At 42.1% G+C, this 26,994-nt stretch overlaps 2 protein-coding genes across 15 annotated transcripts in view; both read right to left on the reverse strand.

Annotated features, from left to right (window-relative positions):
• The window catches only part of DIP2B (disco interacting protein 2 homolog B), a 181,089-nt gene extending 174,064 nt beyond the window's left edge, over positions 1-7,025 (reverse strand). The window contains exon 1 of one of the 4 annotated variants that reach the window (XM_083728810.1): positions 6,581-7,025. In XM_083728810.1, the coding sequence (XP_083584936.1) occupies positions 6,581-6,683 (103 nt within the window). In that variant the 5' untranslated portion in view covers positions 6,684-7,025. The remainder of the gene's footprint in view (positions 1-6,580) is intronic. The other 3 variants (XM_083728813.1, XM_083728814.1, XM_083728811.1) reach the window with 3 other exon arrangements.
• A 4,238-nt stretch (positions 7,026-11,263) lies between these two features.
• The window catches only part of LARP4 (La ribonucleoprotein 4), a 36,008-nt gene continuing 20,277 nt past the window's right edge, over positions 11,264-26,994 (reverse strand). For all 11 annotated transcript variants that reach the window (XM_083728873.1, XM_083728868.1, XM_083728867.1 and 8 more), the window contains 9 exons: positions 26,726-26,779; positions 25,376-25,585; positions 24,466-24,569; positions 20,950-21,183; positions 20,292-20,340; positions 19,106-19,264; positions 17,920-18,038; positions 16,555-16,720; positions 11,264-16,068 (listed from right to left, as the gene is read on the reverse strand). In XM_083728873.1, the coding sequence (XP_083584999.1) occupies positions 15,727-16,068; positions 16,555-16,720; positions 17,920-18,038; positions 19,106-19,264; positions 20,292-20,340; positions 20,950-21,183; positions 24,466-24,569; positions 25,376-25,585; positions 26,726-26,779 (1,437 nt within the window). In that variant the 3' untranslated portion in view covers positions 11,264-15,726. The remainder of the gene's footprint in view (positions 16,069-16,554; positions 16,721-17,919; positions 18,039-19,105; positions 19,265-20,291; positions 20,341-20,949; positions 21,184-24,465; positions 24,570-25,375; positions 25,586-26,725; positions 26,780-26,994) is intronic.

The following is a 26,994-nucleotide window of genomic DNA, read 5'->3' on the forward strand; positions in this document are numbered from 1 at the left end:
AGGGACCGAGCAATGGGAGCTCACCCCAACGCGGGGATTCGAACCACGACCTTCTGTTCGGCAAGTCCTAGGTTCTGTGGTTTAACCCACAACGCAAGAGGGTATAAATCCCACCCACTTTCATTACCCTTTCACTTAAGACATTTGAGTTTTTTGCTTACCACATATATTTAGCATTACTAAAACAGTCGTTCTTTGCGGACTCCCAATGACCCCAGGCCCCAACTCAAGTCCTGCCAATTCCCAATGAAGTAGAGAAGGATGGGGGGGGGAGATGTCTAATACAAAGCAGTTTGGGGTGGGAGGTTTAGAGTAAGCTCAGCCTCTCTCTTGTTAATGCTTTTCTCTCAGCAAGATGCTTTAAGTCAGAGAACCTCTTTGGGACAAAAACAGCTGGGGGAAATTGGGGAAAGTTTCCGCTCCGTTCCCCAGCTTCGTACAAAATCCGTGATGAGCGAGTACTGAAACACAGGCCTGCTGCCATCATCTCTAACTAGGCTTCATATTTTGTGGACATGGGACCCAGTATTTTTTCCTCAATAGGGCACAAGTTTCAGCTATCACAGCATGTATAAACAGAAATCCGGTCAAGCACGTATTAGAAGGACAGACAGACAGAGAGTCTGGGATTTTTTTAAAAAAAATGTATGCTACAAGGAATTATTTCATAGTTGGGGTGGTTGGGGAGAAGCACACAGGGCCTCAGCCATGTTGCTTTGGGGCCAGTAATTCTAACAGAGGTGGAACCAGAAACCTATCTAATCTCCATAAGATCAAGCAAATCACTTGTGATAAAAATATAAAGCAGCTGGGGATCCAGAGTTTCCTCACTCCTAAACGTCTTGATCTCCAGATAAGAAAACAGCTTAGAGGTTTTGTTGTTTTTTAACAATCCCATCACAGTCTAGCACCCCTTCTCCTTTTTAGAAATGAAATGAGAGGCAGGTGGCTGCTATCATAGCCTAGTCAAAGTCCTAGCTGGGAACACCCACAAAGTAAACAAATTACCTCACCATGGAAAAAAAAGGGAGGTAACAGGGGACAAAACTAGGTGAGAATATTCCTTTTAATCTGCGCAGAAGGAAGATGGAACGTAACCCACCATTTTTCTCCTGTAGTGGACATTGCGCTGGGTAGTCATCTCTATACCAGTACCACATCCCAGGCACTTCTTTGAGATACAGCCTGCTACCACAGGCCTACCACCCTCCATCTGGGGTGGGTGCTCTTATACCGTCTCCTTTTATTATTTTTCATTTGGGCTGTTTGTATCTCAACTAACAATTTTCAACGATAGATAAAAGTGGCACAACTCAAAGCACCAGTGGAGTGGGGCCACACGGCCTCACAGTAAAAGGTATTAGGTTTTTTTGAGGGGGGGGCAAGAAGTGGATATGACAGAGGTGTATGAAATTATGCATAGTGCAGAGAACGTAGATATGCTCCTCCAACACCCTGCTATCATGCGCCACACAACATCGGCCCCCACAATCTCCTTCAGAAGCTGGCACCTCTGCAGTGCATTATTTAAAAGTTGTAGTGATATAGCTGCAAGCTTGGACAGTTTGGTTTCTGACAAGGCTGTCTACCCCTCCCAATTGGTGATACATGCGCGCGCACACACAATGAGTTTTTGGGTTATTTTTTGGTTTATTGGTTCAGTGGCAGGCACAGAGTTGCCTTTTGTTGGGTGGAAAGGGTTCTGAGCATCGACATTTGTTATGAAATGGACATTTCTTTTAAGCCAAAATTGCTTAGCTATCCAGATGTGTACCTAGGTCCAAAAGGGCTGGGGACTTCTGAGCCTCTTAATACCAGTTGATGAGGAAGGTGAAAGAGAAAGAGAGAGCAATTCCACTCGTGTCCAGAAGCATCTGGTTGGCCAACATGGGAAGATGATGCTGAACCAGATAAACCTCTGATCCAGCAGGACTCCCCTTATGTCCTTAAATAGCTGGCTGCCACTGGACAAAAATCTATGCCATATTAATGTATTTTCATCTGCACCCATTTTTATAACATGACAAATTGAAGCAAGTCACTTTATTCCTTGTGGAATTTAAATACATCATTGCCTACACTGATACCAAGAGGTGTTTAGTTCACACAGCAGAGGCCAGATACATGTTAGAGCATCTTCAAATAGGCATCAGTAACTGATAAATAACTAATCAGAAAAAGACCCTTCTTGGTGGTTATATCTAATGCAAACCTACTGAGCAAAATATTTATTGGGCTTGTACCATATGATTCTTATTTCTCTTCTCCTCCCCCTCCAAATCTGCTCCAGAAGGTGACCCAATACTCCTGAGCAGATTTTAAAGGATGATTTTTTTTTGGAGGGGGGGTTCCTGTTAGATTTCACCCAAAGTGGGTTTGCACCACTTTTAGCTATCATGGCTTCCTCAAAGAATCCTAGGAATTGTAGTTTGCTAGAAGTGCTCAAATTCCATGGTAGAAATCTCCAGCTCTCCTGTCAGAGCTTCCTGGAAAAGGAAAGGGACTGTTTTATTTGACTGGCTTAAAACTGAAGTATAGATACTTCTAATGTGAGTTAAAGAACAAATCGAGTGTAGGCTCAAACAGGATAGGTTTTGAATCTATCACAAGCCAACAGCATGTGACTGTCAATGCGACAGTCCAAGAAGTACTAATATGTACTAAAATGCAAGGCATGCAGGTAACGTTATTTGCACATGCACACACATCCCTACACAAACACATTTTCATAATAAATTAGTATTCTTGCTGGGCAATGCTGAAAAAGTACTGCAGTGATCAGAGCTGCAGCTTCAAAGCGTATCAGATTCAGATGCTGCATAAACAATGCAGGATTTCCAAAAAACATAGAACAGTATAGGTTGAACCGTATAGAAATAGTTGGGTTTTTTTAAGCCTAGGGTAAAATGACACACGCTGCAGAAAATATAAAAATATCTTCCCAGCAGTTACAAGAGCCAGTAAATTCAGCAATTTACAATTCTCTCAAAAGGGCATAAGAGGACATTCTCTGTCATTACTTCATATCATCAACATTCACCAAAACTTAATAGCAGACATAATAACAAGCTATACTCTTACATTTTTTAATGAACTTCCCTAGAAACTGGACTAAAATCCTCTCCAGAAATTTTGTGTGCTACAAAGTGACATATCAAAGTAGCTAAGAGTGACCTTTAAAGGCCTGAAGCCTCCAAGGGGGTTGGTACCATTAAGGAAGCCTGTTGTGGTAAGTACACTGATGAATAGGGTCCTAAACTAAGACTTAACATAACACAAATTTCCTACTAATTTCTTAATGAGAAAAAAACCCAAAGTGATCAATGAAAGGAACAGCAACACCACTTTTAAAAGATGCATATGCTACTTCTTGTGAAATGTCTATTCAGAGAACTTCTGCCAGAAAAACTTACTAATACAGTTTGTTTACAGATCAGAAAAAGGCTTGCTTAGCAAAACAGAGCAGAACAGGATTGTGGAATATTCTTCCATGGTTTTACTGATCATGATCCAGCATGTGGAGAATGTGATTCATGTAAAGAGCAAATTAATTGTACAGAAATAGAGCTCGGTTTCTGAGTAACTCACATAGAAATACCTATGATATCTGATATAGAAGGCTTTAAACTAAAAAATAAAAATCTTAAATTTGGCCCAGAAGCATATACGGTAGGCAGCATAATTAGCCAGTAATAGATGTTACTGTTGTACTAGTGATGACAAGTACTCCCAAACTACTGGTCTGCTCCTTCAGAGGAAGTGTAACCACATCCAGAACAGACAATTGACTAGTCTGTAGTGCAGGACAGGCAACTGACTAATCTCATTCCTCCAGTTAGGTAGGTATATACCGTGAAGTAGAGATGTTATGGTATGAGGGCATCTAGACCATATTCTCACCATACACTAGATGACATTCCAAGTGCTCATCTCTTAAGTTTCTGTGGCCAAGATTCAAACAACCATTCATTTTTTTCAGTGTTTGCAAGTGCACTTTGCGTTTTCTTAAGCAGTCATATTATGAATGACAAAAAAGATGCAAAGGAGCAAAACAAAAGCAGTTTTTTATGATATCATTGGTTATGGCTGCTGCTGAAAATCAAAAATTCTACTAGGCAAGTACAAGCCCTTGATCTAAACAATGTAGCTTCTTTGGCTGCAAACCCAAGTAACTTATCCCCAGTAAGATAATTCGCAAATAATTTCTCTTCTGAAATAACTTACAATGCATTCATGATAAAAAAGCAAAGGATGTACACAAAAGGGGCTGGTAACTGATTCCCCCTCCCTAAAAATGCCCTGTAGGCATAATCCCTAATGTTACACCAGAGAGAGAGAATTTATACCCTGTAAAAATGACATCTCTTATTCCTCCCCCTATGCAGAGTCAGTCCTTTTCTCTCAACTTCAACACAGTGTCTTCTGTTCTGCAAAAACCATCTATGGGCGTCATTTTCAAGAAAACTGAGGACAATAGCTTAACAGCCAGTGTGCAGAAAGCTCAACATGGAGACTAAAAAAAATGCAACCACAGAAAAGAAAAGAGGAAATGTGCCATTTATGGCTCAAACACAATTTAAGGTTTTGTTTTTAGCATAAACAGGAACTTTCTGTTAACTGATTACAGCTGCATGAAACAGCTTGCACAGGTCACATGGAAAATACATTATGCTCCCCCCACCCCTCATTGTTATCCGAGACTCCTCACCCACATGTACACCTCATAAAAAGCAGTTGATTTTTTCCTTGAAGGAGCTATTAAAACCTGTAAGATGACAGGGAATTAAACAGAAGAGGAAACCATCTACAAGAACACATTAAAATTGGTACATTTACATGATATAGAGGGCAAGGGGGAAGGGGGGGGAAGAGAGCGAGCATTCCCTCGAACTGTATGAAAGGCTTAGAGCTCTCTCTCTCACTCATACATAGAGCAAGCTACCCAAGGGCATTTGAAAAAGGGGAGATTTACCACTCCAAGACAGCTCTTGTAGCCTCTTTTCAAAGGACAGAGCCATGGAAATATTTTTATACAAGTATTTTAAGCAAACACAGATTTTCCCCCCATACCTACTGAACTGCCAGGCTTGGTGGAAAGTAGCAAATCAGAAGAAGGCCGGATGACAGATAAGTGTGTAACAGAAGGGTGGGGGGTGGGGGATTTTATATTACAATAAAGGATCCAGAGGGGACCTTATCCAGAAATGGGGAATCCAAGCCCCATCAGCTCAGTCACACTCTCCCCACACTTCAGTGATGCTCACTGACAGGCAGACTGCTGAGGAGTCAGAAGGGATGCCACCCTACCCCTAATGTGGGTATCATTTGCACAATGCATGCAGTATTTTAAACAACCAGGGAGAAGTACATTAAGTGCAGCAACAACCCATACATGCTATAAGGCTGAGCAACGGGCTACAGGGAACCCCCACAGCTCAATACAATGTTTAGCTTTGTGCATTTGCAGATGTCACCAAGACCAGATTCAGAGACGCTTCTGCACCCCAGCGGATTACAGTATGAGCAAGGTGGCAATGAGGTAGCTAACTAACGTGGTAGCTGACTACTAACGTGGCAAAGGGACTGCAAAGAAAGAGAATTTAACAAAGTAAGTGCTAAGGTGCAAGCTTCAACTCACAATGAAGTCACACAGGCAGCATGTGAGTGCAGATGGGGGGGGGAGGGAAGGGGATGAAGAAGGAGGAAATCTCTTGTGTGCCTTCGCAAAATTAATACAGACTAAGGGAAGGCAAAGGAGCAGAAAATGGAAATCACACACACACACAAACACACACAGACAGAGAGAGAGAGAGAAATAAAGAAAAGGAGCAGAAAATAGAAAGCACAACAGTAAGAAACACCATAGACAGAATAATTGCCACACATAGGAAGAACAAGGATATAGTTTGAGTTCCACACTTGCAATTTTATAAATCATTTAATGTGTCAACGCAAATAGAAGTTACTAATATTGCAGCTGTTGTATAAGGGATTATGATGATGACCAGAATGTATGGAAACTAGTAACATTTTGGAACACAGAAATATGGCAAATAACCAAGCCATCAATTCTAGCACGTGGGGGGGGGGGGACCACCTTCTCTAAATGATAAAATTCGATATTTGAACTATCGATAATAATAACTGTATTATGAATTGGTATGAATTGGTATTGCTACAATGAGGCTATTATTATTGGATTGTAGTTGAAAGCCAATAAAAAAAATGAAAAGCACACGCACGCACACACTTAAGAAGAATTAAGAAACCCAAAGGCTCGTTTGCACACTCTCTAACAGCTCCATGCTAACCCTAAACGAGGAAGAAAACGCCATTATCTAGAGAAGGGGGAAACGGGAGGTTGCAAAGAGCGCAGGATTAGGAAAAGGAGAGAAAAGGGCCTCTTCTCCTTCCTCCTCCGCCGCCACCACCACCATCATTGCCCCCAAAACCGAAGGGGGGAAATGCCCTCTGCTTAGCCAAAGAGGGGGCGATCGATGGAAAGGTGCCAGGAAGGGAAGAAGGGCTCCGATCCCCCTTCGCCCTCTCTTCGTTCCCGCCCTGGAAAGAAGAGGCTCACCTTCCGAGAGCTCCAGCTCCAGCTCGGCGAGCTGCTCGCGGACCTCCCGGGGCAAGCTGGCCGGCGGAGACACGGCGCCGTTACCGCCTGGCGGCTCAGCCATGATGGGGAGGGAAAAGTGGCCGACTCCGGCGGCGGCGGCGGCGGCGGCAGCTGCTGCGGCTCCTCCTCCTTCCTCCCCTCAGCGCTGAGGGCTCCGGATCCCGCCGCGCCAAGCAACGGCGCCCGCCGCCATGGCCGTGATCCTCCTCCTCCGCCCGCTTCGCCTCCGAGCGCCGCCGCCTCGTCCTCCTCCCCGCAGCCGAGCTGAGCCCCGGCTAGGTCACATGAGAAAGGCGGGAGGCGGGCAGGCCCAGCCCGGGCTCCGGCAGCAGAAGCAGCAGCAGCGGCGCCGCCACCGCCGCGCGAAACGAACGAGCGCCGCCTCAGGCAGGGCTAGGCCTAGCCGGCGAAGGCGCCACGGCTAGCTAGGCCGCGGGCGACCTCCGCTGGCCGCCTGGGACAAGCGCACGGCGTTCGCTCGGGCCATACTTCCCTTCTGAAGAAAGCGCTTACCATTGGTATGGCGCTTTTGAGGCATTTCCAGAGGTTTCCATATCCTCCCACCAGGGGGGACAACTTGATGTAAAATATTGGGGTATCGTCGTCCACGTGACGCAGTGCAAAGTTTGAATGGGAATGCCATCAACTTTTTTTGGGGGGGGTGGTCATTGGGACCCCTTCATATATTTTATGGGGGCGTCAAAGCCCCCAGAGCCCCTAGAAGATGGCTCCTATGCCTCCAACATACTTATGAATTCTGGTGCTGGAGGAGACTCTTGAGGGTCCCGTGGACTGCAAGAAGATCAAACCTCTCCATTCTGAAGGAAATCAGCCCTGAGTGCTCACTGGAAGGACAGATCCTGAAGCTGAGGCTCCAGTACTTTGGCCACCTCATGAGAAGACTCCCTGGAAAAGACCCTGATGTCGGGAAAGATGGAGGGCACAAGGAGAAGGGGACAACAGAGGACGAGATGGTTGGACAGTGTTCTCGAAGCTACCAGCATGAGTTTGACCAAACTGCGGGAGGCAGTGGAAGACAGGAGTGCCTGCTGTGCTCTGGTCCATGGGGTCACGAAGAGTCGGACATGACTAAACAACAACAACATGCCTCCAACATTTATCCAATCAAAATATGGACATCCTATTCAATTAGAAGAAGTGCATTTTTCTATAAAAATACAAGTCGTTAAAAAGTTTGGCTCCAACTGTAACCACCACCAAAAATAGGTTCCGGTACTGCATGCCTTTGAGTAACCCCTGAGAAAAAGCACTAGGAAGAAGAGGAAGAGGAGGTGGAGCTTTTTTTATAGAAAAATAGGTGCTGGTAATCACCATGAAGTTGTTACAGTAAGAGCCAAACTTTTTAACAGCAACAAAAAATAGGTGTCAGTATTGCGTACCCTTGAGTAACCCCTAAAAAAAAGCGCTAACACTAATAATACCCTGAACATCAGACTGGGTTGCTCTAGCCACTCTGGGCAGCTTCCGACGTACAGTGGTACCTTGGTTTACAAACTTAATCCATTCCGGAAGTCCGTTCTTAAACCGAAACTGTTCTTGATCTGAGGCACGCTTTCCCTAATGTGGCCTCCTGCCACCGTCACCCTCGGATTCCATTCTTAGACCGAGGTAAAGGTCTCAGACCAGGACACTACTTCCATTTTTGCGGAGTTTGAAAACCAAGTTGTTCGTAAACAGGACTGTTCTTAAACCGAGGTACCACTCTATATAAAAACATAAAACACTAAACATGAGAAGACTTCACTATATAGGGCTGCCTTCAGATGTCTTTGAAAGGTTGTCTAGTTATCTCCTTGACTTGAGGATCGCATGACTCCATACCCTCCAATATTTCTCTGATTAAAATAGGGGTGTCATGAGGAAAAGCGGGACATTCCAGGATTAAATCAGAAACCGGGAAGGCTTCTGTAAATCCAGAACTGTCCCTGGAAAATAGGGACACTTGGAGGGTCTGGGATCTAGAAGCACTGAAGTGGATCACCCCACATGCGTAGCTCAAGTTTGTTTTAGACCCGGGATTGCTAATGACCAATATTAAGATGAAGGGTCTGCCTTGCATGTTGAGCATGCTGCTTTATGGAAGTGAGTTGGGGGCATGTTGATCTCCTGGAAGTGTCGCCTCAACATCTTCAATACGTGCAAAGTCAAGAAGATTTGGAGCATCACATGGCAGTACAGTTGGGGGAAAAGATGTGCTCTCCCAAGCCCACATGCCCAGCATGTTCACACTTCTGCTGCAGCGATGTCTACACTGGCTCGGTCACATCCACAGGCACTCTCATACTCTGTGGCCATCCTACAGCTACAGGATCCAGCCTTCTAGCCAGCATGCTCAATGGTGACATGCATACAGGAAACCTGACCACAGAAACACCATGCTCAAGAACAGGAATGAATTCTCAGGAATTGAGTAAGCAATGTGGGAGGGATTAACAAGTTCTCAACCTTTTCAGGCCAACACATTTTGGAAAATTTATGACATGTCATGGACATGAAAAACCTGGCAAATGCTCATAATCACTCATCTCCAAAAAGTCAAAATATCAATGCCTCTGTAGCCACCTTTTTGTGTTTAAAGCAAGCTGCTTTGGGGTGGGGCAGGTCATTGGCAAGCAGCAGCTGGGGTGTTTAAGTGCACAGTAGTGCTTGTGGACTCCAGGATTGAGTAGAAAGTATCTTTTATTTCACTTTAATAGGCAGGGTTGATATGCGACGTTGTGCGTATCAATATATTGTCAAAATCACTCACAAACTGCATTTAATCTCAAACCGCTAACTAGATTCCTACCTATCTGTAACTAAATTCCTTTGCTCATTTGAGATTCCTTTGCTTACTCCAGGACAGGAAATCTGTGGTCCTCCAGGTGTGTCTATTCCAGTTCCCATCAGCCAACATAAGTGAAGAGTCGTAAAACAAGTTATGTATGAAGGTTCCCCATTCCTGGTTTTCATAGTAAGGCTGAAATCAATGCTATTTTGTGTGGTAATGAATCCTCATCTATAAAATGTAGTCAGGAATTGAGGCTTCCCCCAGGCTTTTCATACTTTGTGACAAGGTGGGACGCGGGTGGCGCTGTGGGTAAAACCTCAGCGCCTAGGGCTTGCCGATCGCATGGTCGGCGGTTCGAATCCCCGCGGCGGGGTGCGCTCCCGTTGCTCGGTCCCAGTGCCTGCCAACCTAGCAGTTCGAAAGCACCCCCAGGTGCAAGTAGATAAATAAGGACCGCTTACAAGCGGGAAGGTAAACGGCGTTTCCGTGTGCTGGCTGCGCTGGCTCGCCAGAGCAGCTTCATGACACTGGCCATGTGACCCGGAAGTGTCTCCGGACAGCGCTGGCCCCCGGCCTCTTAAGTGAGATGGGCGCACAACCCTATAGTCGGACACGACTGGCCTGTACCGGCAGGGGTACCTTTACCTTACCTTACATGATGGAAACAAATATGGAAATACTTGAGGAAATATTTTAATACAAATAACCAAGTTTTGCAACTTATGTTACCTAAATTGTATAATAATTTTTATACATTATTTGTTCAGGTATGTGTATTTCTTATAGCAAATAAACTGGCAAACTGATCCCCTTCTGCATGTGAAGACTGGAAAAACCCATATATGCTGTTTTATACAACGCACAAAATGAGGGGGTTTATCGCTGCTGTCCCAGTACATTCACAAACCTTTCAATGGAGGTTCCACAAAGAATGTTGTCAAATAATGGAGTTTGCTTTTCCATAAATCATCAGGCAACGGCTAGCAAAAGTGTAAATCCAACAAGCATCTCATGTAGTTGTGGGGAATATTCACTTAGGCTGTCATAGGATGTAGGCCTGTGGTTTCCCCCAGCTTCCCAGAATTTTACAAACGCCACAATTCAAAGCAGGGAGGAATTAAGTGACTCAACTCTTCTTACAATCGTTGTGCAGAAAGTCATGCCATCACAGGTTGTTTTTGCCCCTTCTGGGGAAGACGGGTGATTTTCAGCAGAAAAACCACCCTACTGTTCCCTCACACCCTTGCAACAGCCTTCCCTTTCAAACTGAATGATTCTGAGTAGTTGGTGAGGCTCCAACTACATGTAGTTCTATTGTAAAAAAAAACAGCACAGGATAAAAACCAAAGTGAAATAACGTCGGTGAGGACAGATGTCATAGTTTCCATTGTACTGGGCCAGACTGGCCAACTGAAGTATTGGCTTTATGTTTCAGGATGAAATTTTAAAAAATGAATGCTGTTGTCTTATACATCCTCTATAGTGGGGGGGGGGGGGCAGATTTGTGGTTCTCCATATGGTCTTGGACTACAACTCCCAAAATCCTCAACCACTGCCCATGCTGCCTGGGGGCAACACCATCCGGAACGCCACAGGTTAGCCTTCCCAATCTACAACTATACTCCCAATGTAGTTAATTAGCCATATGGGTAAGAACCAACATCCAAAGTAGCCTGTCTGCCGTAATGGCATTTAAGATCCACCTATTTAGGAATGTCTCAACAATTAGCTTCAGGCATATAGTTCCTGTCCGTCCTTCCGTTTTGATCAGTTAGTGGTTTTGAGTAATAGGTCTTCCACTGCCACATATTCAGCATATCAAGTCATTTAGCATCTGGACAAAGGATGTGTGTCTTTTTAAGGTGGATTTTATTATTTCCTTCTAACGGTTATTTCAGTTTCCCATAGCACCTTGGCAATGTCAAAAACAAATACAAATACATGTATAATTTTAACAATTAAGCATGAACCTACTTTACACATTTTTGTTTTAGACAGCTTTGACAACAGGAATAAACCAAACTGACAAAGTAGAGAATCCAGATAATTACTACTTCTTTTTTTTAAACAGAAGTCTCACAGAAAAGTGAGAATATAAATATCAGAAACCAAACTTTTCCAGGAGAGACATAGCTGAGTGGTTTTGACTGAAGAACTGAAACCATTTGTGCACTAGCCAGTTACATCAGAAATATATTTGAGGGGGGGATTTTATCCATGACAATCTTCTGTAAAAAACACACACCCTCCAGCTATTAAATATAAAATTCTTGAAGCTGTTACAGGTTACTTTGAAGACCGATTAGTTTCCATTTAATATCCTCTGAAACCTACATTAATACACTCATCAGATGTCTTCCAGAGTCCAGGGCTGGAGACCCAGCTAACACTCATCCAAAGAATATTTTTTTAAATGAAATGTACCATCCTAAAGGAAACCCACACAAAGAATATCTGCTCTCTCTCAAACAAACACACACACACACAAGCATGATAGGCCATTAAAGATTAATGGTAACAATCTTATGTTTCAGAAGGAAATATCAAAAGTTAAAGAAAAAAACCTATTGCATATTTGTTGTAATCACAATTTACAAAAGCTCCCCCCAACCCGAAGTGCATTTCTGTTGTATTTTGTCTGTATATAATGCTGCATTTTACAAATTTGAAATCTGTACACATGTAGCAGGTATTTTTTCTCTCATGTGAATATTCACTTGGGTAACAGTAAAAAGAGTGAACATATTCAGACATTTAGCCGATATTGATGAAATAGTAAGGCCATAGCTATTTTACTACAATAAAAGCATTGCTTAAGTCACTTAATTGCTACTGATCTGCCCCAGTTTCATCTTTTAAGTTTTCTTCTGGTCAGTAAGATGGGTTTAGTTTAACCTACTGCTAAATCTGCATCACACTTTCTGCCAAGCTAAATCAAAAAAAGAAAAGAAAGTAGGACTATTAAGTTCCATGCCAAGAGAGTAGCTCCCCCTTTTTTCCCTTCCAGAACATAAGTACAATAATAGGACCCAGAGTTATTTACCAATCCTAAAAACATGAAAGGAGGAAAACTCAGGACACTCATAAAATCACCAACAAATGAGAGTTGAGGAAACTGAAAGCTGTTTGCCATTATAATGAATTATTATTTCAACTGATAAGACTCAACAGGCATGTCTGTCCATTACTGACCTTTAAGGTGAAAGGTAATGGCATTTAGGTAGACAGCTTTGACACTGATGTTTTATGGATGAAATGCAAACATCAGCTTCATCTCCACTGTTTCAATATTTACAATGAAAATGCTTGTTTTGGTTATTTTACCAGTACAGGCTATGCCGGTATATATTACATTCATCCAGTATTTTTTAATAGACAAAGGACAAGGGTTCACATGTTGTTGTTCACTGCCTGAATTTCCCAGTAACTATAAGAATGCTTTGTCCATTAACACTTTAATGCAAAACTATGCAGAAAACAAGCACTGCCACATTCAATATTCTTACAATAAAACAGCAGAATTGCCAGCAGTGAATCTAGTTCTAAAGATGTCATTTCTCGTTTCCAAAGTAATATGGGAAGACTGATGGATGGAGACTCAAGACACTGCCTGAGAATGGACAAGAGCAATAGTGAGCCCAGATAAGTTTCTAATCATGCAATAACTGCAAGAAAAGTTAACAGCACACACTGTTCGCTCTCTTTTTAACAGTTGCATTTACTTCATTATTTCCTCTAAACCTAAAAGTTTATAGTAGATTTGAGGGGGGGGGAAGGCTATGTTAATTGAGTTGATAGTTACCAAATATTGAGCCCTCAAGAGTAGCAACTTTATACTGGAAAAAGCTGTTTTTACACACTTAACACATACATTGAACAAGAGCCATCACACACACACACACACACACACACACACACACACACACTCACTCAGGGTGTATAACACATCCCTTCCATAGGTCAACATTTTTAACTCACAAGAAAGCAATTGTGAGCTCTATTTTTTTAACATCCAAAAAAGCAAAGAGCTACACTTTCAAGTTGATCTGCTTTTGAACAAAAATTCCAACCATACGTGGATACATAACGCAGGGTTAGGTTTCACACACTCACATTGCCAGGTAATTTGTTTTGACTAGCCCCTTTCCAAACAACTACATTCTCTCTGAATGATAGACAACCATATATATATTTCCAGAACTCCTGTCGGCTCTTATAAATTCAAATACATCTTTAGTTTGTAATGTCACAATACGTGTCTACCCTAAGGATAACTGTCGCAGTTCAACCTTTTTTCCAATCCAAGTGCAGTAATTAGATTTATGATCTTAAAAAAGAATTTTTGAAGTACTCTTCCATACATTTTGCAGCGTTCTTAACACTTTTAAATATTTTTCACCTTTTGTGGGTTATGTCCATACAAAAATAGCATTATGAGTAAACCAAAATGGGTTTCTGTGTTAACAGATGTGATCAATGATTTGTGTAAATTTAAAGACTGCCAAACCCAGCACATGTACTTTAAAATGAGTAATGATTAATAACATGCATAGAAAAAAAGAATATCAACTATGTAAGTACATATACACTTTTCAATCAAATAAAAAAGTGATTGCCAAGCTGAATAATAAGTTAGAGAAATGACAAATCTAACTTTATATATATATTTATATACTTATAAAAATAGATATGAGTGTTCTCAAAGCCATTGATAGAGAATGCCTACTGAGTAAAAATTGCCAAGGGTTATCTGGCTAAGAAAATCAGAAGATGAACATTTTCACAGTTAAATTATTTATCTGCCACTGACATTTCAAAGTTATCACTAGCATATATAAACTAGGATGTGGTAGTATCTCGCAACTGCATTTTCCAGTGTTCACAACTAACAACTTTAAATTTGTTATACTTGCTATTAACTAAAGAAAGGTACACTTTGTTGTTGCAAGATACTTTCCCCTAACACTTTAATACAGAACCTTGAACCCTAGCATGCAGATTTTGGCAGATTTAACTTGTAGCTTTCCTATTCCTTTTATGACTTACTACAGTTACCAGCTTATAACCCAGACTGCTCGTTACACAATGTTGTTAATCTAATTAACATAAAGCTATGTAAAAATCCTCTCCAATGTTCTCCAGACTAACTTGGACGTTTCCATGGCTATCACCTCTAAAAAACCGAGGAAACCTAGTTACCAAACTTGCTGTTTTAAAAGTCTGCCCTCTACACAAAACCTGATTTCCAGTATAGTATGAAGTGCTTTTTTCAGTAGAAAGAGCTTTTTCAATATACAGTATCTATCAATGCAAGTCACTCTAGAGGCCCATCCATGTATTATAGAAAGGCCAAACTTCAAACTGACCTGCCTCAATTCTACACAATTAAGCATACTGAAGAGATGAAAATCCAAGGTCATTAAATGTGATACCAAGAAAAGGACTGCTGTGCACTTTTTCTGTATTAGTCCTGCATCAGTACTGGAACGACTATTCCAGCTAGATGTGCATAATTCTGTAATAAAGATTTAGAGAAAAATACTTAAGCAGTGGGGGAAAATAAAAATAATGCAATCCCTAATTAGGGGGAAAGCGAGTACAAATTAAAACCTTGCCCACTATTCATTTACTAATCTTGCTGTTTGTATAATCCAAAGTAAAATAGGAGTTTTAAAAGCTGACCAAAATTAGTAAGTTCAAATACTACATTTCCAAAACACAAAATACTACAGTAGTACATTCAGTTATCAGCAGTGACTAAATCATGACATAACAAGTATGTGGCTACACTCATTCATACTGACCAAGCATGTCAGTTTTGGGGCTGATTTGTAATGCAAGGCCATTAATGGCATACACATCATCCTACAAGCCGTACATTAAATAGATTTAAAAAGTAATTTATAACTTTTACAGAAATGCTTTTTTCAAAAAAGAAAAAAAAAGGGAAAAATATTTTGCCTCTTCTTTCTCCAGGTGAGGAACATGCTATCGTGTGTATTTGTTCCTCATTTTCAACAAACTAATTCATAACCCAAGACTCTACCTTCAGGCAGGAAACCCGCTGCAAATTAAAACAAAAAAAAAGTTACAAAAATTATAATCTTTTATCATATTTATATTGATTCAATTCCTCCAGCATTTTATATATCACTTTGAGATGAATATTGGGACCTCTTCAAGCACTCTCACACCGCAAACTCTGTGCTCTTGAATTCAGTGTCCGCTTTCCCCACATTTGAATTTCTCACAGCTGGCCAGTTTCTCCTCTACTGCTCATTAGTCCATACTTATGATTAAATAAAAAGTTTGATCAATTTTCCTTTGGTGATCGTGGTGGCACATACTGTTCCTTGCCAACACGCCGAGGCGCTCCCTGAGGAGAAGACCTACGTCCACATTGGCGCCTCTGTTCCCTGATTTTTCCTGCGGCTCCCTTGGGAGGCCCGTTGCCCCTGAAGACCGCAAAGTCCTTAACCCGTCCTTCAGGTTTTTCGCACGTCTTCTCTCCAGCTCTTTCATGGGTGCCATTTTCTTCTGTTTTGGCAGGAGAGGTTACATTGGTACGCAGCTCCCTAAGCGGCTGAACAGGAACTGGAGCCATCTCTTTCGGGGGTTTCTGGCAGACTTCAGCATAGCTGAGCTTCCGGGGTTGCTTTGGGTGTCAAAGAGAAAGGTTTTAGTGTGCCAGAATACAAAAGGACAGCATTTTAAAATAAAAAACAAGTACAGTGGTACCTCGGGTTAAGTACTTCATTCGTTCTGGAGGTCCGTTCTTAACCTGAAACTGTTCTTAACCTGAAGCCCCACTTTAGCTAATGGGGCCTCCTGCTGCTGCCGCGTCGCCAGAGCACGATTTCTGTTCTCATCCTGAAGCAAAGTTCTTAACCTGAAGTACTATTTCTGGGTTAGCAGAGTCTGTAACCTGAAGCGTATGTAACCTGAAGCGTATGTAAACCGGGGTACCACTGTAGTTTCTCTTCAGTCAATGCAAAAGTTTATTTTATTATTTTTTTCAACAGCCCCCTCCATCCGAACACAAACCTTCACTGCAAATACTGGGGTGAAATTCCCACATTCCCCAAGGCTTGGAGGTGTTTATTAAAGCCATTGAAAACCCACTGAAAGCAGACACCCTTACCTGTACTGTCACAGTAGGCATCGTGTTCGTACTGGTTGTAGATGAAGTGGCATTTGTCCTAGGTGATTTTACAGTACTGAGGGGGCACACAGGTGAAGGTGGCGAAGTCTGGCTTGCAACCTCTTTCTGCGCTTGGACCTCTTCCAGCTTATCTGGTTGAGTGGCACTGGTAAATCCAATGAGAGTTTGATATTACACCTTGCACAGGAACTAGCTGGGCTTCTTGAAAATGATTTCTTGCACCCAAAGCAATCATTTTCCAGGTATGGGAACATATTTAAAGGCAGGGGGCACAGATTCCATATGCTCCCTTCCCTGTGTGCATGTTGAATGCATCATCACACACAATGCCAGTCCACTCCCACACAATTAATCATAACATCATAGGTCCATCTCCTTTTGTGTTGTTATGCACTAGTCGTATGAGCAACACATTTTTTTCATTGTTTTTATATTCATTTGTCTGATAAACATTAAAATACAATAGCCCAGTTTGCATGGAATGTAAAGCCAAATAAATGGCTTGGCACAAAACAAGCAAATATATGGGTGTAGCCACTGCTCTCCTCCCCTGGTCTGGCAGTGCTACCCAGGACTAAGCTATGGTTTGGTTTAGTATTAGGTCTAAACTCAGGCTCGTGATTTGTCTCACTTCAAACCCCAAGCTGTAGGCAAAGGCTTGTTTCTTGGGTTTACCACTTGTGGCTTTTCTAGGGGAAACAAACTATGAGCCCAGCTTCAGACTTAACACTAAGCAAACCACGGATTCTCCTTGGCTAACAGAGCAAAACCAGAAGTGGGCTATGGTCTCAATCTTCACTGCAGAGGCTCATCAGCACCGAGTCATTGTTTGGCTTAGAATTATGTTTGAACTGGCTCCAAGTGCAACCATGTTCCTCCATTTAATCTGCTTGCTCTTAAGACTCACAAGTGAGCTCTTAGGAACTGTTTACTTATTTTAAGGATATTCAGTATAACCAGATATGGGGACCCAGATTACTGCACAGTACCTTTTAAAACAGAATCATCTGTTACCAGACATCTGAGGAGATAGGCAGCACCATGAACTAGTTCTTACAAACATGAAGAGTACACAAAGCATTCATCAATTAAAGGAAAAAGGGCAGGGCATTCTGAGTATAGCTGCAACTATTATTGATATTTGCTGTTGTCTTTTGTTTAACTAGCTGCCGTGTAATTTGCTTCCCCCCTTGGTTTTCTTTTTATTGATTGCATGTCACTTTGAACAGCCTGCTGGCAGAAAATGCCTCTAGTACTAAAACAAACATAAATATATTTGCCCTTCCCTTTCAATGCAGCTACATAGTTCCAGGTGCAACTTAAAACTAACACTTGTCTCCTTACCTTAATCCAGGAACATCAATCTCACAGGGAGAACTGGCACTCATGACAGGCTGAACAGTACTCTGGCCCTGCTCTTCCTGAGTAGATGTTATACAATCGACTGGCAACTCTTTGTTTTCCTAGAGGAAGCAAAAGAAACAATGTTTTCAACAATACAGACTAAGATAACAACTCACATGAGTCACAGCCACAAACAAGGGGCACACAAACATTTTAAAATAGGAATGTCATTCAATCAAGCCCACAGAGTACATACATTAAAATGGACCCTTTACAAGTTTGTAAAAGCAGCTGCACCTGTCTACTCCAGTACTGCACACACCAGCAGCTATAGCAGAGGTGAAATCAGTCTTGTATTTAAAGCACTAGCCTGGTAGCCACAGTGGCCACAAACTGCATGCAGGTGAGTGAGGGAATTAGCAGAGGAGGGATGGAGCTCTCAGTCCCTCCTATGCTCACAGCATAGAAAACTAGACATGCGCTCAGAGGAGGCAAACCATTTCCATACTCAGTGCAAACCTAGAGCAAGCTGCTGTGGGGGACAGGGGGACGGGACAGATCTCGTCACATGACTAGTTACAGGTCGGATGGGGCCTTCGGCAAACTTGTATCTAATGGGTCTCCAACTCTTGTCACTGGGCCCGGTGGCAGGCTTAGCTGATAGCAGGCTCCAAAGCGATGCTATATAGGGGCACGGTGGGAAATTTAAATGGTGGCTATATTCAGGTATAAATGATTCAGTATAAAAAATAAAGGCGGGCCCAGGGCAAGCATCACTGGTGAAACCTTCCAGGGCACTGGCCTCCTGACCTTCATTCTCCTTCCCTCTTTTGTGAGCCCCTCAGCAGGCAACTAAACATTTTGCAGGCTACTAACCTGTATGGGCTTATTTACAAGGGTGGCTGAAATAATCCTGGCTCAGATTTCTCACCCAGACATTCAGCCCCACTAGACGTAGTGCTCCTGTATGGACCCCTTAGAGCAAGACAAGGTTATGCACTGTGTAGCAAGGATTCCAAGACTGGGGTGCATTTGTTTTATTATCGGTCACAGGATTTGGGGCCGGGTTGGTGGGAGACAGCCACTTCCTGCTCTCTTCTAACAATCTGTGGCCTTGATTAGGACAAGACTCACTCTAACCTCCCCTTCTTGCTCTGAGATTAGGTCAAGCACTGAGATTAGGTACCTTTTCTTTGCTTATTCCTTTAACAACGTCCGACATCCTACTCTCCAAGACTGGGTCCCCTTGTGTTTTTATCATGCTGCCAGGCAATGGAGGGAAATTCGAGGCTAGCAAGTCAAACTTTGGTGTCAAAGTCTTAGTTTCAGCTGAAGGCGGAGGCCGCTAAAAAAGAAGATAACATGTTAATATACTGTGAAGGAGTAACATACTATGCCCCACCCAATCAATATTCAATCTAGAGAAGAAATTGAGTAACACACCTCTTCCCCCCATCCAGATACCCTTGCAAGCCATATTCACGCAATACAGTGAACTGGTTCACACGCAATGCTAAATCAGACTGCGGCTTTCAATGAAAGCATGAGCTAGTAGATTCCTGGATAGAAGATTGCAGTCCTGCTGCTGCTGCACTGCTGTGAGCTATGCCATGATTTGCCTTAGAATGCCATCCACACCCAGGCTCATCATTTGCATCTTCCAGTAAGCCTAAGAACAAACTGTGGTTACACAGCTTGTGGTTTGTCTGGAGACAAACCACAGGCCTGGGTCCAGACGATATGCTAAACCAAGCAAGCCACGACTTCACTCACAGCAATCGCAGGACCAAAAGAGAAGCAAAAAGCAGCCACAACATCCTTTTCAGAAGTCCCAAGTGCTTGTATTTAGGTATCGCTGTGATCCATATCAGTGAGAAAATATCCAAGTACTATTGAAATTCGCACAAAATGAGATTTCAAGAAAATATATTCAAGCAGCATGACTGTGAAATCTAATTCCATTACGTGCAATACAGGTGGGAATGAAGAGAAGGGTCACAGTTCGGGCAGAAGGGACGAATGGTCCAAGCCACTATTTTGGAAATGACAAAACCTCTTTTGGCATATGAAGGGCCATCACAGGGGCTGTTTTACAGTACAGCGGTACCTCTGGATACGAACAAGATCCGTTCCGGAGTCCCGTTCGCATCCAGAGCAGAATGCAACCCGCGTCTGCGCGTGCCGCAATTCGCTGCTTCTGCACATGCTCGTGACGTCATTTTGACCGTCTGCGCATGCGCGAGCGACGAAACCCGGAATTAACGCATTCCGTTACTTCCAGGTCGCCAGAGAGCAAAAACGCTCAACCTAAAGCAACTTCAACCCAAGGTATGACTGTACAAATATTCCTTTTAGTAAACCCAAAACCTTACCACAAGTCTGTCATCTTCCCGTCTTCTCCGACCTCTGAAAATGTTTCTCCTGTAAATAAGCAAAGAGAAGCTTCCATGAACTTTCTAACTATTTTTAAAGCTGCTAAAACTGCCAACAGCTTATTGATATGATTAAATGCCGCCCCATTTTTTATTCCCTGTGTTTTATTGGAGTTTGCCCGGTTTTGTGGACACCCTAGAGCTGGTAGAAAGAAGGTTCCCTCATAGAATTAACACTAATATCTTTCCAGCACTAGTGTTAATATTGTGGTGGTTTTGGGGATTATTTTAGCTCAAAGTGTTGGTGATTATCTTTCATGTGTGAGAGAGGGTATGTTCCTTTCTTATTACTCACTTTTAGTCTGCTACTGATTTTGAATTTTAAATTTAAGAACAGCATGTGTATGAATTTCATTTGTTTGTAGAACTTTGTTTTAAGAGTAGCTTTGAGACTTTACTGTCGCAAAGTAGTCCCAAGTTCAAATGCTGACAAACTAGAGCGCTGGATGCACTGAGAAAGACCCCTGCCTGACAACAGCTACTGCCTGTCAACACAGACATCCTTGGCTAGATAGACCAATGATCTAGCTCATTATAATGCAGCTTTATATAGCTGGCAGAAACCTTAAAGCACACCTGTGAATGATGTATTCCTTACCTGCCTCGGCTCATGCCATAATCACCATTTTGCTCTATCTGTGTAACAGAAGAATCCTTCGGTGAATAGCTTTGATCTTGGTGTCCTGACAATGAGTTTGCTTGCCGTTCTGTTTGGAAGTTCCTTGAGCTGGCTCTGTGCAGCTGTCCATCTCCTACGGACACAGCACTGACTGCGGATGTTACTTCAGCAGAATGTTCAGAACTACTTGACAATCGGAAATGAGGCTTCACGCTGGATATGTGAAATATGTGGACATAAATTAACCCAACAGTACAAAAAGGTGCTCCTGTCAACAAACTAAACTGGCCACCAACACATTAAGAACTAAGGAAGCCTTAATAAGGGTCTCCATAATTCTTCTTTTTTGGGGGTGCAATTAATGATGTTAAAACAGAACATTACTCCCCCCTTAAAAAAACAAAAACAAAAAAAAAACCACTCAGTTTCAATATGCACTGACTCCCTGTATGGATGTGGTACCCAGTCAACACTAAGCTTACAGCTTGTAAAATAAGGTTCAAAGAAAGCATGCCCGTTTGAAGGTAGGAAATGAGTGGTTGGCTTTTGAGCTGAACCTGAAAAGGGATTAGAGTGATTATATAGATAGACAACTTGACATGCACAAAAAACCAAGCTGAGTAAAAAAAGTAGCCTTGTTTTTGCTTTCAAGCATTGTATTCTGTCAATTCACAGTATTAGCTGGAAACACTGTAAGGTGGGTTTGAGCAGAACACACCCTGCTAAACTATTCTGTCTGTTGTGAGTGGAGGGGGTGTACAGCCATCAATTTGGTATCACAGTATTAATAAATCTAATCCTTAATGGAAAAACTCTTTATTGGCCCAAACCGTAAACTGATTCAACTTCAAATGTCACAAATGAGTTTGCAAAAGTCTGAAATATATTTAGAAACCAGTTGGTAGCTACTACTTCTTTTTGCAGTAACTGGAATCAGCTAATCCACCCATCCCCATTTCAAGAAGGTTATTAAAAGTCCTCATAGGAGATCAACAAAAACTGCCAAGAGGGTCCAGAATGCTTTAAGACCTAAATGCAGAGACTTCTATAGCTTTTCTTTTGAGAAATGACTCCTTGTAGGAAACTGAAGATTTGCAGTGTAGTACAATACAAATCACACTAGTAATAACCAGATGAACAGTTTACAAATTCCAGAATAATGTTATGACCAAGACACAGTACAATTAAATAGAAATATGAAGCTTTTAAAACCAGATTTCAAAGTGTGAGCCAGCCCTCAGATCTCATAATCTTAGCTGTCATTGAGAAGGGCACACATTTTTAGCCTAAGCAAGAGAAAGAGAGGTCAAAGAAAGAAAACAGCAGGAGAGAAAAGCATGAGAATATTAAGAGATGCTCAGACTTCGATTGTTAGGCCCATTTTCTCTCATGTGCAATATTTATCATCACAGGGCTGATACTCAGAATCCACATCTCATTCTCAATGCTGCCATAAAATAAAAAATGCACAACCGTCTGATCTGTCAAGAAATATTACTCATAGGCATATGTATCTCCAAAGGTGTGGTGTGATTTAATCCTACAGGATATTCTCAAAGACTAGAAATATTTTGTTCAGCTGGGGGGGCATAGTTAAGGCAGGCCAAGATATTTGTTTTCCTAAAATGTATGCCCACTGACAAGAATACTTTTGTAAGGAGAAAATCACTTTCCAATGTGGTTAGATAATTTTGTACGGCTCTGAAACCAAGCTTTAAAAGCTTACTATGTAGTCATGTAATAATATTAAAACAGCTGGAAAAGACAGATACACATTCATACTGCCTAAACCAGAACATCTTCTGGTTTAGATTAAAAACATAAGACTCTGAAACTTTCTAGTCAATCTCCAAGCTATGGCAACTATAAATTAGGATATGAAAGATATTTACCATAATATGCTTTGAGGTGGACTACCCACTTGATGCAAAGCTACATTAAACAGAAAGTTTTTCCTTTTAAAACAACCTTTCCTAAACACATTAATGTAGGAAGTTTGCATCTGAAACCTGACAGTGCACAACCAAAAATTTTATGTGCACAAGTGAAACTGTTCCATGGGAAGTGCTTATCAAGTTACTTGGACCCAAGATAATCATAAAGAGGACGTCTCAGCATTTTCTACATTTTCCCCAGCTTTTCACTTAGTACAAGCAATTCTACAGAAAGTAGGTTCCACATGCTGGTGGCATCTAAAACTCAGTCCATACCAAAATGTCTCAACCTGTCTTACTAAAGGCTTTAGAAAGCCAAGTGCATGCAGAAACCAAATTTTACTGAGTTTCAGTTAAAATTAAAACAACAGTACCACAGGTCCCGTTGTTGCTGAAACTACCGTATCATAGTCCAACTTCTGTTAGTGATACTGTCTGACGACCCTGAACTTTGGCCTCCCCAAATGTGTACAAAGGCTGTTTGCAAACGAAATCTCACAGAAAGCAATGACTGTGACTGTGTTAACCTAGCACACTATCATTTTCAGTAATTACGAGTTGCTCCCATTTACTGGATTTTTTCTTCTTTTATGAATGAGCATATCTACACTCAAATCTTTACAGCTGTATCAGAACAGAGTCTAATTTGGTAAATGAATTACAGAGGTGGAGACAATATGTCGGTTATAACAGAAGTAGCTTGAAATGAACTGGTCATCGAGATGTTGTACTGTACAACTGCACTACACCTTCCTCCACTGCACACCCAACTGCACAGAGCATTCCTTTAAGTGTGTTACTGATAAACACTTCAATACAACAGAAGAATGAGCCTGCAATGCAGGGGTCGGGAACCTCTGGCTCACAGGCAAATTTTGGCCTGCAAGGGGTCTAATTTGGCCCACACAGCCTGTTCCCCTAAACCACATCCACCTCCCCATCAGCTGATGCCACTGATAAGTATTAAATTCTGCATTGGCTGTGCACCCAAGGCAGCAGGATTTAATCACTGCTGAACAGTGGGGGTTAAATTCTGCTTAGTTCTAACAGGAGTAAGCAAGGGTGTCTGAAAGTTCCCTACCTTCTCCCTACTGCTGGTCTCACACCTTGTTTTTCCTCTGCTTCTTGTGGAGCTGCTGTGAAAACAGCTTCTCCTGAGAACAGCAAGCATGGTAAAAATCTGTGGTTTCTTCCTCCCTTCACAAACTGTCATTGCCTTCAGTACAGGGGTGGAGACATGCTTGTAGCCAAGAAGCAGTAAGTGTCCCATGGCCCATGCATATCACAAGAACAGCAGCAAATCTTATTGCAAACTACACCCAAGACTTAAAACATTTTGTGTGGTGAGCTATAGCAAATATAAATTTATGAAGCTGTTTCCTAGCTAATCCTAGGAACAGTGGAAGCAAATTCTAGCTTGGAATTGAAAGTTCTCTGAACCGGAATCTGTCTCCGAATGGCTAAACAGACAGAAGGGAGAAAGCTGCATTGATCAAAAGAATGGCTAACAAGACAGATGCAGTCATAGGTCTCCCAAAAAGGGTGTGGCCAGTTTTCTTACCGGTTTCTATGGAATGGGCGAGCTATACTTAATCCAGCAGCATTTGTCTTGTACGATCCTGGTGAATTGAAGCCATTCACAAATCCACCATTAGGAAATGGAGCCTGCAGCAGACACAAAGTATATATCAAGAGGTAGCATAGAGGACTCATCCCACTAGAAAACTGAGGACCACAACAGTATACTCAAAACCAAGTTAAGTATGCTTCCCTACCTCTACATTTCCACCAACTGTATACATTTCCCCTTTTACCAGAATACTTAGCTGTGGCGAGGTAATGCTATACTGAGTGGGGATGTTCTCCTTAGAGTATGTAAAAGCTAGAAAGTCAGGGCTCTCATAAGAAGGCAGGAAAATGGGGACAAGATATGTTAGCTCAAGCAAGGAGAGGAGAGAACCAATGTGGGGTTTCTCTATATTAACAGCAAGACTCCCCAGACTTTCAAAGACAGGGCTGGCTGAGGATAATCTTGCATAGCGGGGCTTCTTCAACATCTCTCCAAACCCCATATCCCAGTGGTTGTAGGTGTGAATTTCTACAGTGATTATCTATCACTAGTTTAAAATTAAAAGGTCGGTGTGTAAAGCCCTCGAATCCTCAGCAGCTTACTTCCAGAGCGACTAGTAGCACGCTGAACATTATTAAACCCACTAATTCTAGTTCATAGCTAGAGAAGGCTCAAATTTATTATTGTTATTCCATTGCAGAATCTCATGGTTTTTCAAGCAGGCCTTTAAAACCACTCAGTAGTTTTGAATAGGACAGTTTATCTGTATTTAGTACTGAAAATGCTTAAAGACTATTTTTAAAAATACTCAAGTGGTATTTAATGACATAACAGTGTTCTTCAGCCACCGAAGAAAGATAAACCCAGGTGACTCACACATGAGACTTAAGCATAAGCTTACCAGTGGTGTTTCAAAATAAGGTGCAGGGTTTGGAGACCATGTCTGAGGCACAATACTGTAGATGGAGTACTGCTGAGGACTATATACAGGCTGCATAAACAGTGGTGAGGCAAACTGTGCTTGTGTTTGAACAGGTTGAACATACACACTGGAATCCACTACCCGGTAACCATTCTTGGCAAAAAATGTGTTGATGGCTTTTATCCTGGCCTGTAAAAGGAAGATGAAACCACAGCACATTTACTATACATGGTGACAAGGCCATTAAAAGGTCTGTATCAGAGTAAAAGAAAAGAGGAAGCTACAATTATTTGTACTACTTAATTTGCAATTTGGTTTGCTTCTGGGATGAAGTTCTATATTCCAAATACCCAATATAAGACTTCCTTCCAAAATGTCACAACAATTAAAACTGACTATTTAATCTAACACTGTCATTCAATATTATTGAGACAGATCTGCTTAGTAGGTATCCTAGCAAGAGCAAGCAGTTCCACTAATGCTGGAATGAGAAGCATGATTGACCAGGATTAGCATGATTCACCAGAAGGTGGGATTGTGCACCTGTCAAAATGCTCTTTGCAGCTTTGCAAAGCACCGCTTGAAGCAGACTCTCCCCCACATCAAGGATGTGCTACCCTCTCGTCTCCCACTTTCATGGTTTGCTTTGGCCATAGTTTAATGTTGTTCGGTTCGGTTGGCACTATGAATAAGACTAAAAAGTGCCTCAAAACCATGTCCGCAATGCAATCCTGATTAGACTTAACTGTAGTCAACTCCAGTAATGCTAACCATGCTTGAAACCAGGGGTGGGCAACCTCTGTTCAAGCCATAACCACTTGCCCTACACCTGACCATCATATACAATGTCATGTATGCGGCAAGTAGTTGTGACTTGGCCAAAAGTGGGCTGCAGGCACAGACAATCAAAGGTGCCTACAAAGCCTTCTGCAAGACACTTTGAAGGCCTGGCTATCAGCTAATCGAAGCCCTGACAAAGTGCAGCACACAGCTCTCTGCAAGCAGTGACAATCAGCGACTGTTGTCCCCTGAAGAGAGCCTACAAAAAACAATAATCAGCTGGGATCAGCTGCACTAGGAAGTTCCCTATCAGTCCCACCCCAATGTTAAAAGTTGGCCTTCTTGGTTGTGGGAGGCGGGGGAGTGGAGACGAGAGAAAGATCAGGATCCCGCTGGTTCCTGACCCTTGCTTTAAACCATGATTAAAATAAATCAATTTGGAGAGAAACATTACACTTACACCAAACTGGTATTAAAACCACAGTGCTGAGCCAATCATTTAAATACTAAAATATAACTTAAGATCCAAAAATACTTGAGGCAACTTACCATTATTGGCTTGCCCTGAAAGGTTTTAACTTCTTCCCGTAAATATTTAAATGCCTGTACAGATACAAAAACATTCACTGAGAGACTCACTTTGACAGAATTACACTTCAGAGATATTGGAAAGCTTATGGAACTATCTGCATAAATACAAACTGAACTAAAAAGAAAGAGGTTACTTTTACGGAGGTTACTTGAGGAACAGTTAAGAGCTTTGCCACATAAAGTGTTACATTAAAGCTGGGGTGGCTGGTCTGGTGGCAGTCCTCCAA

This window comes from Podarcis gaigeae (genome assembly GCF_964106915.1).
Source record: "Podarcis gaigeae genome assembly, chromosome: 2".
Classification (NCBI taxonomy): domain Eukaryota; kingdom Metazoa; phylum Chordata; class Lepidosauria; order Squamata; family Lacertidae; genus Podarcis; species Podarcis gaigeae.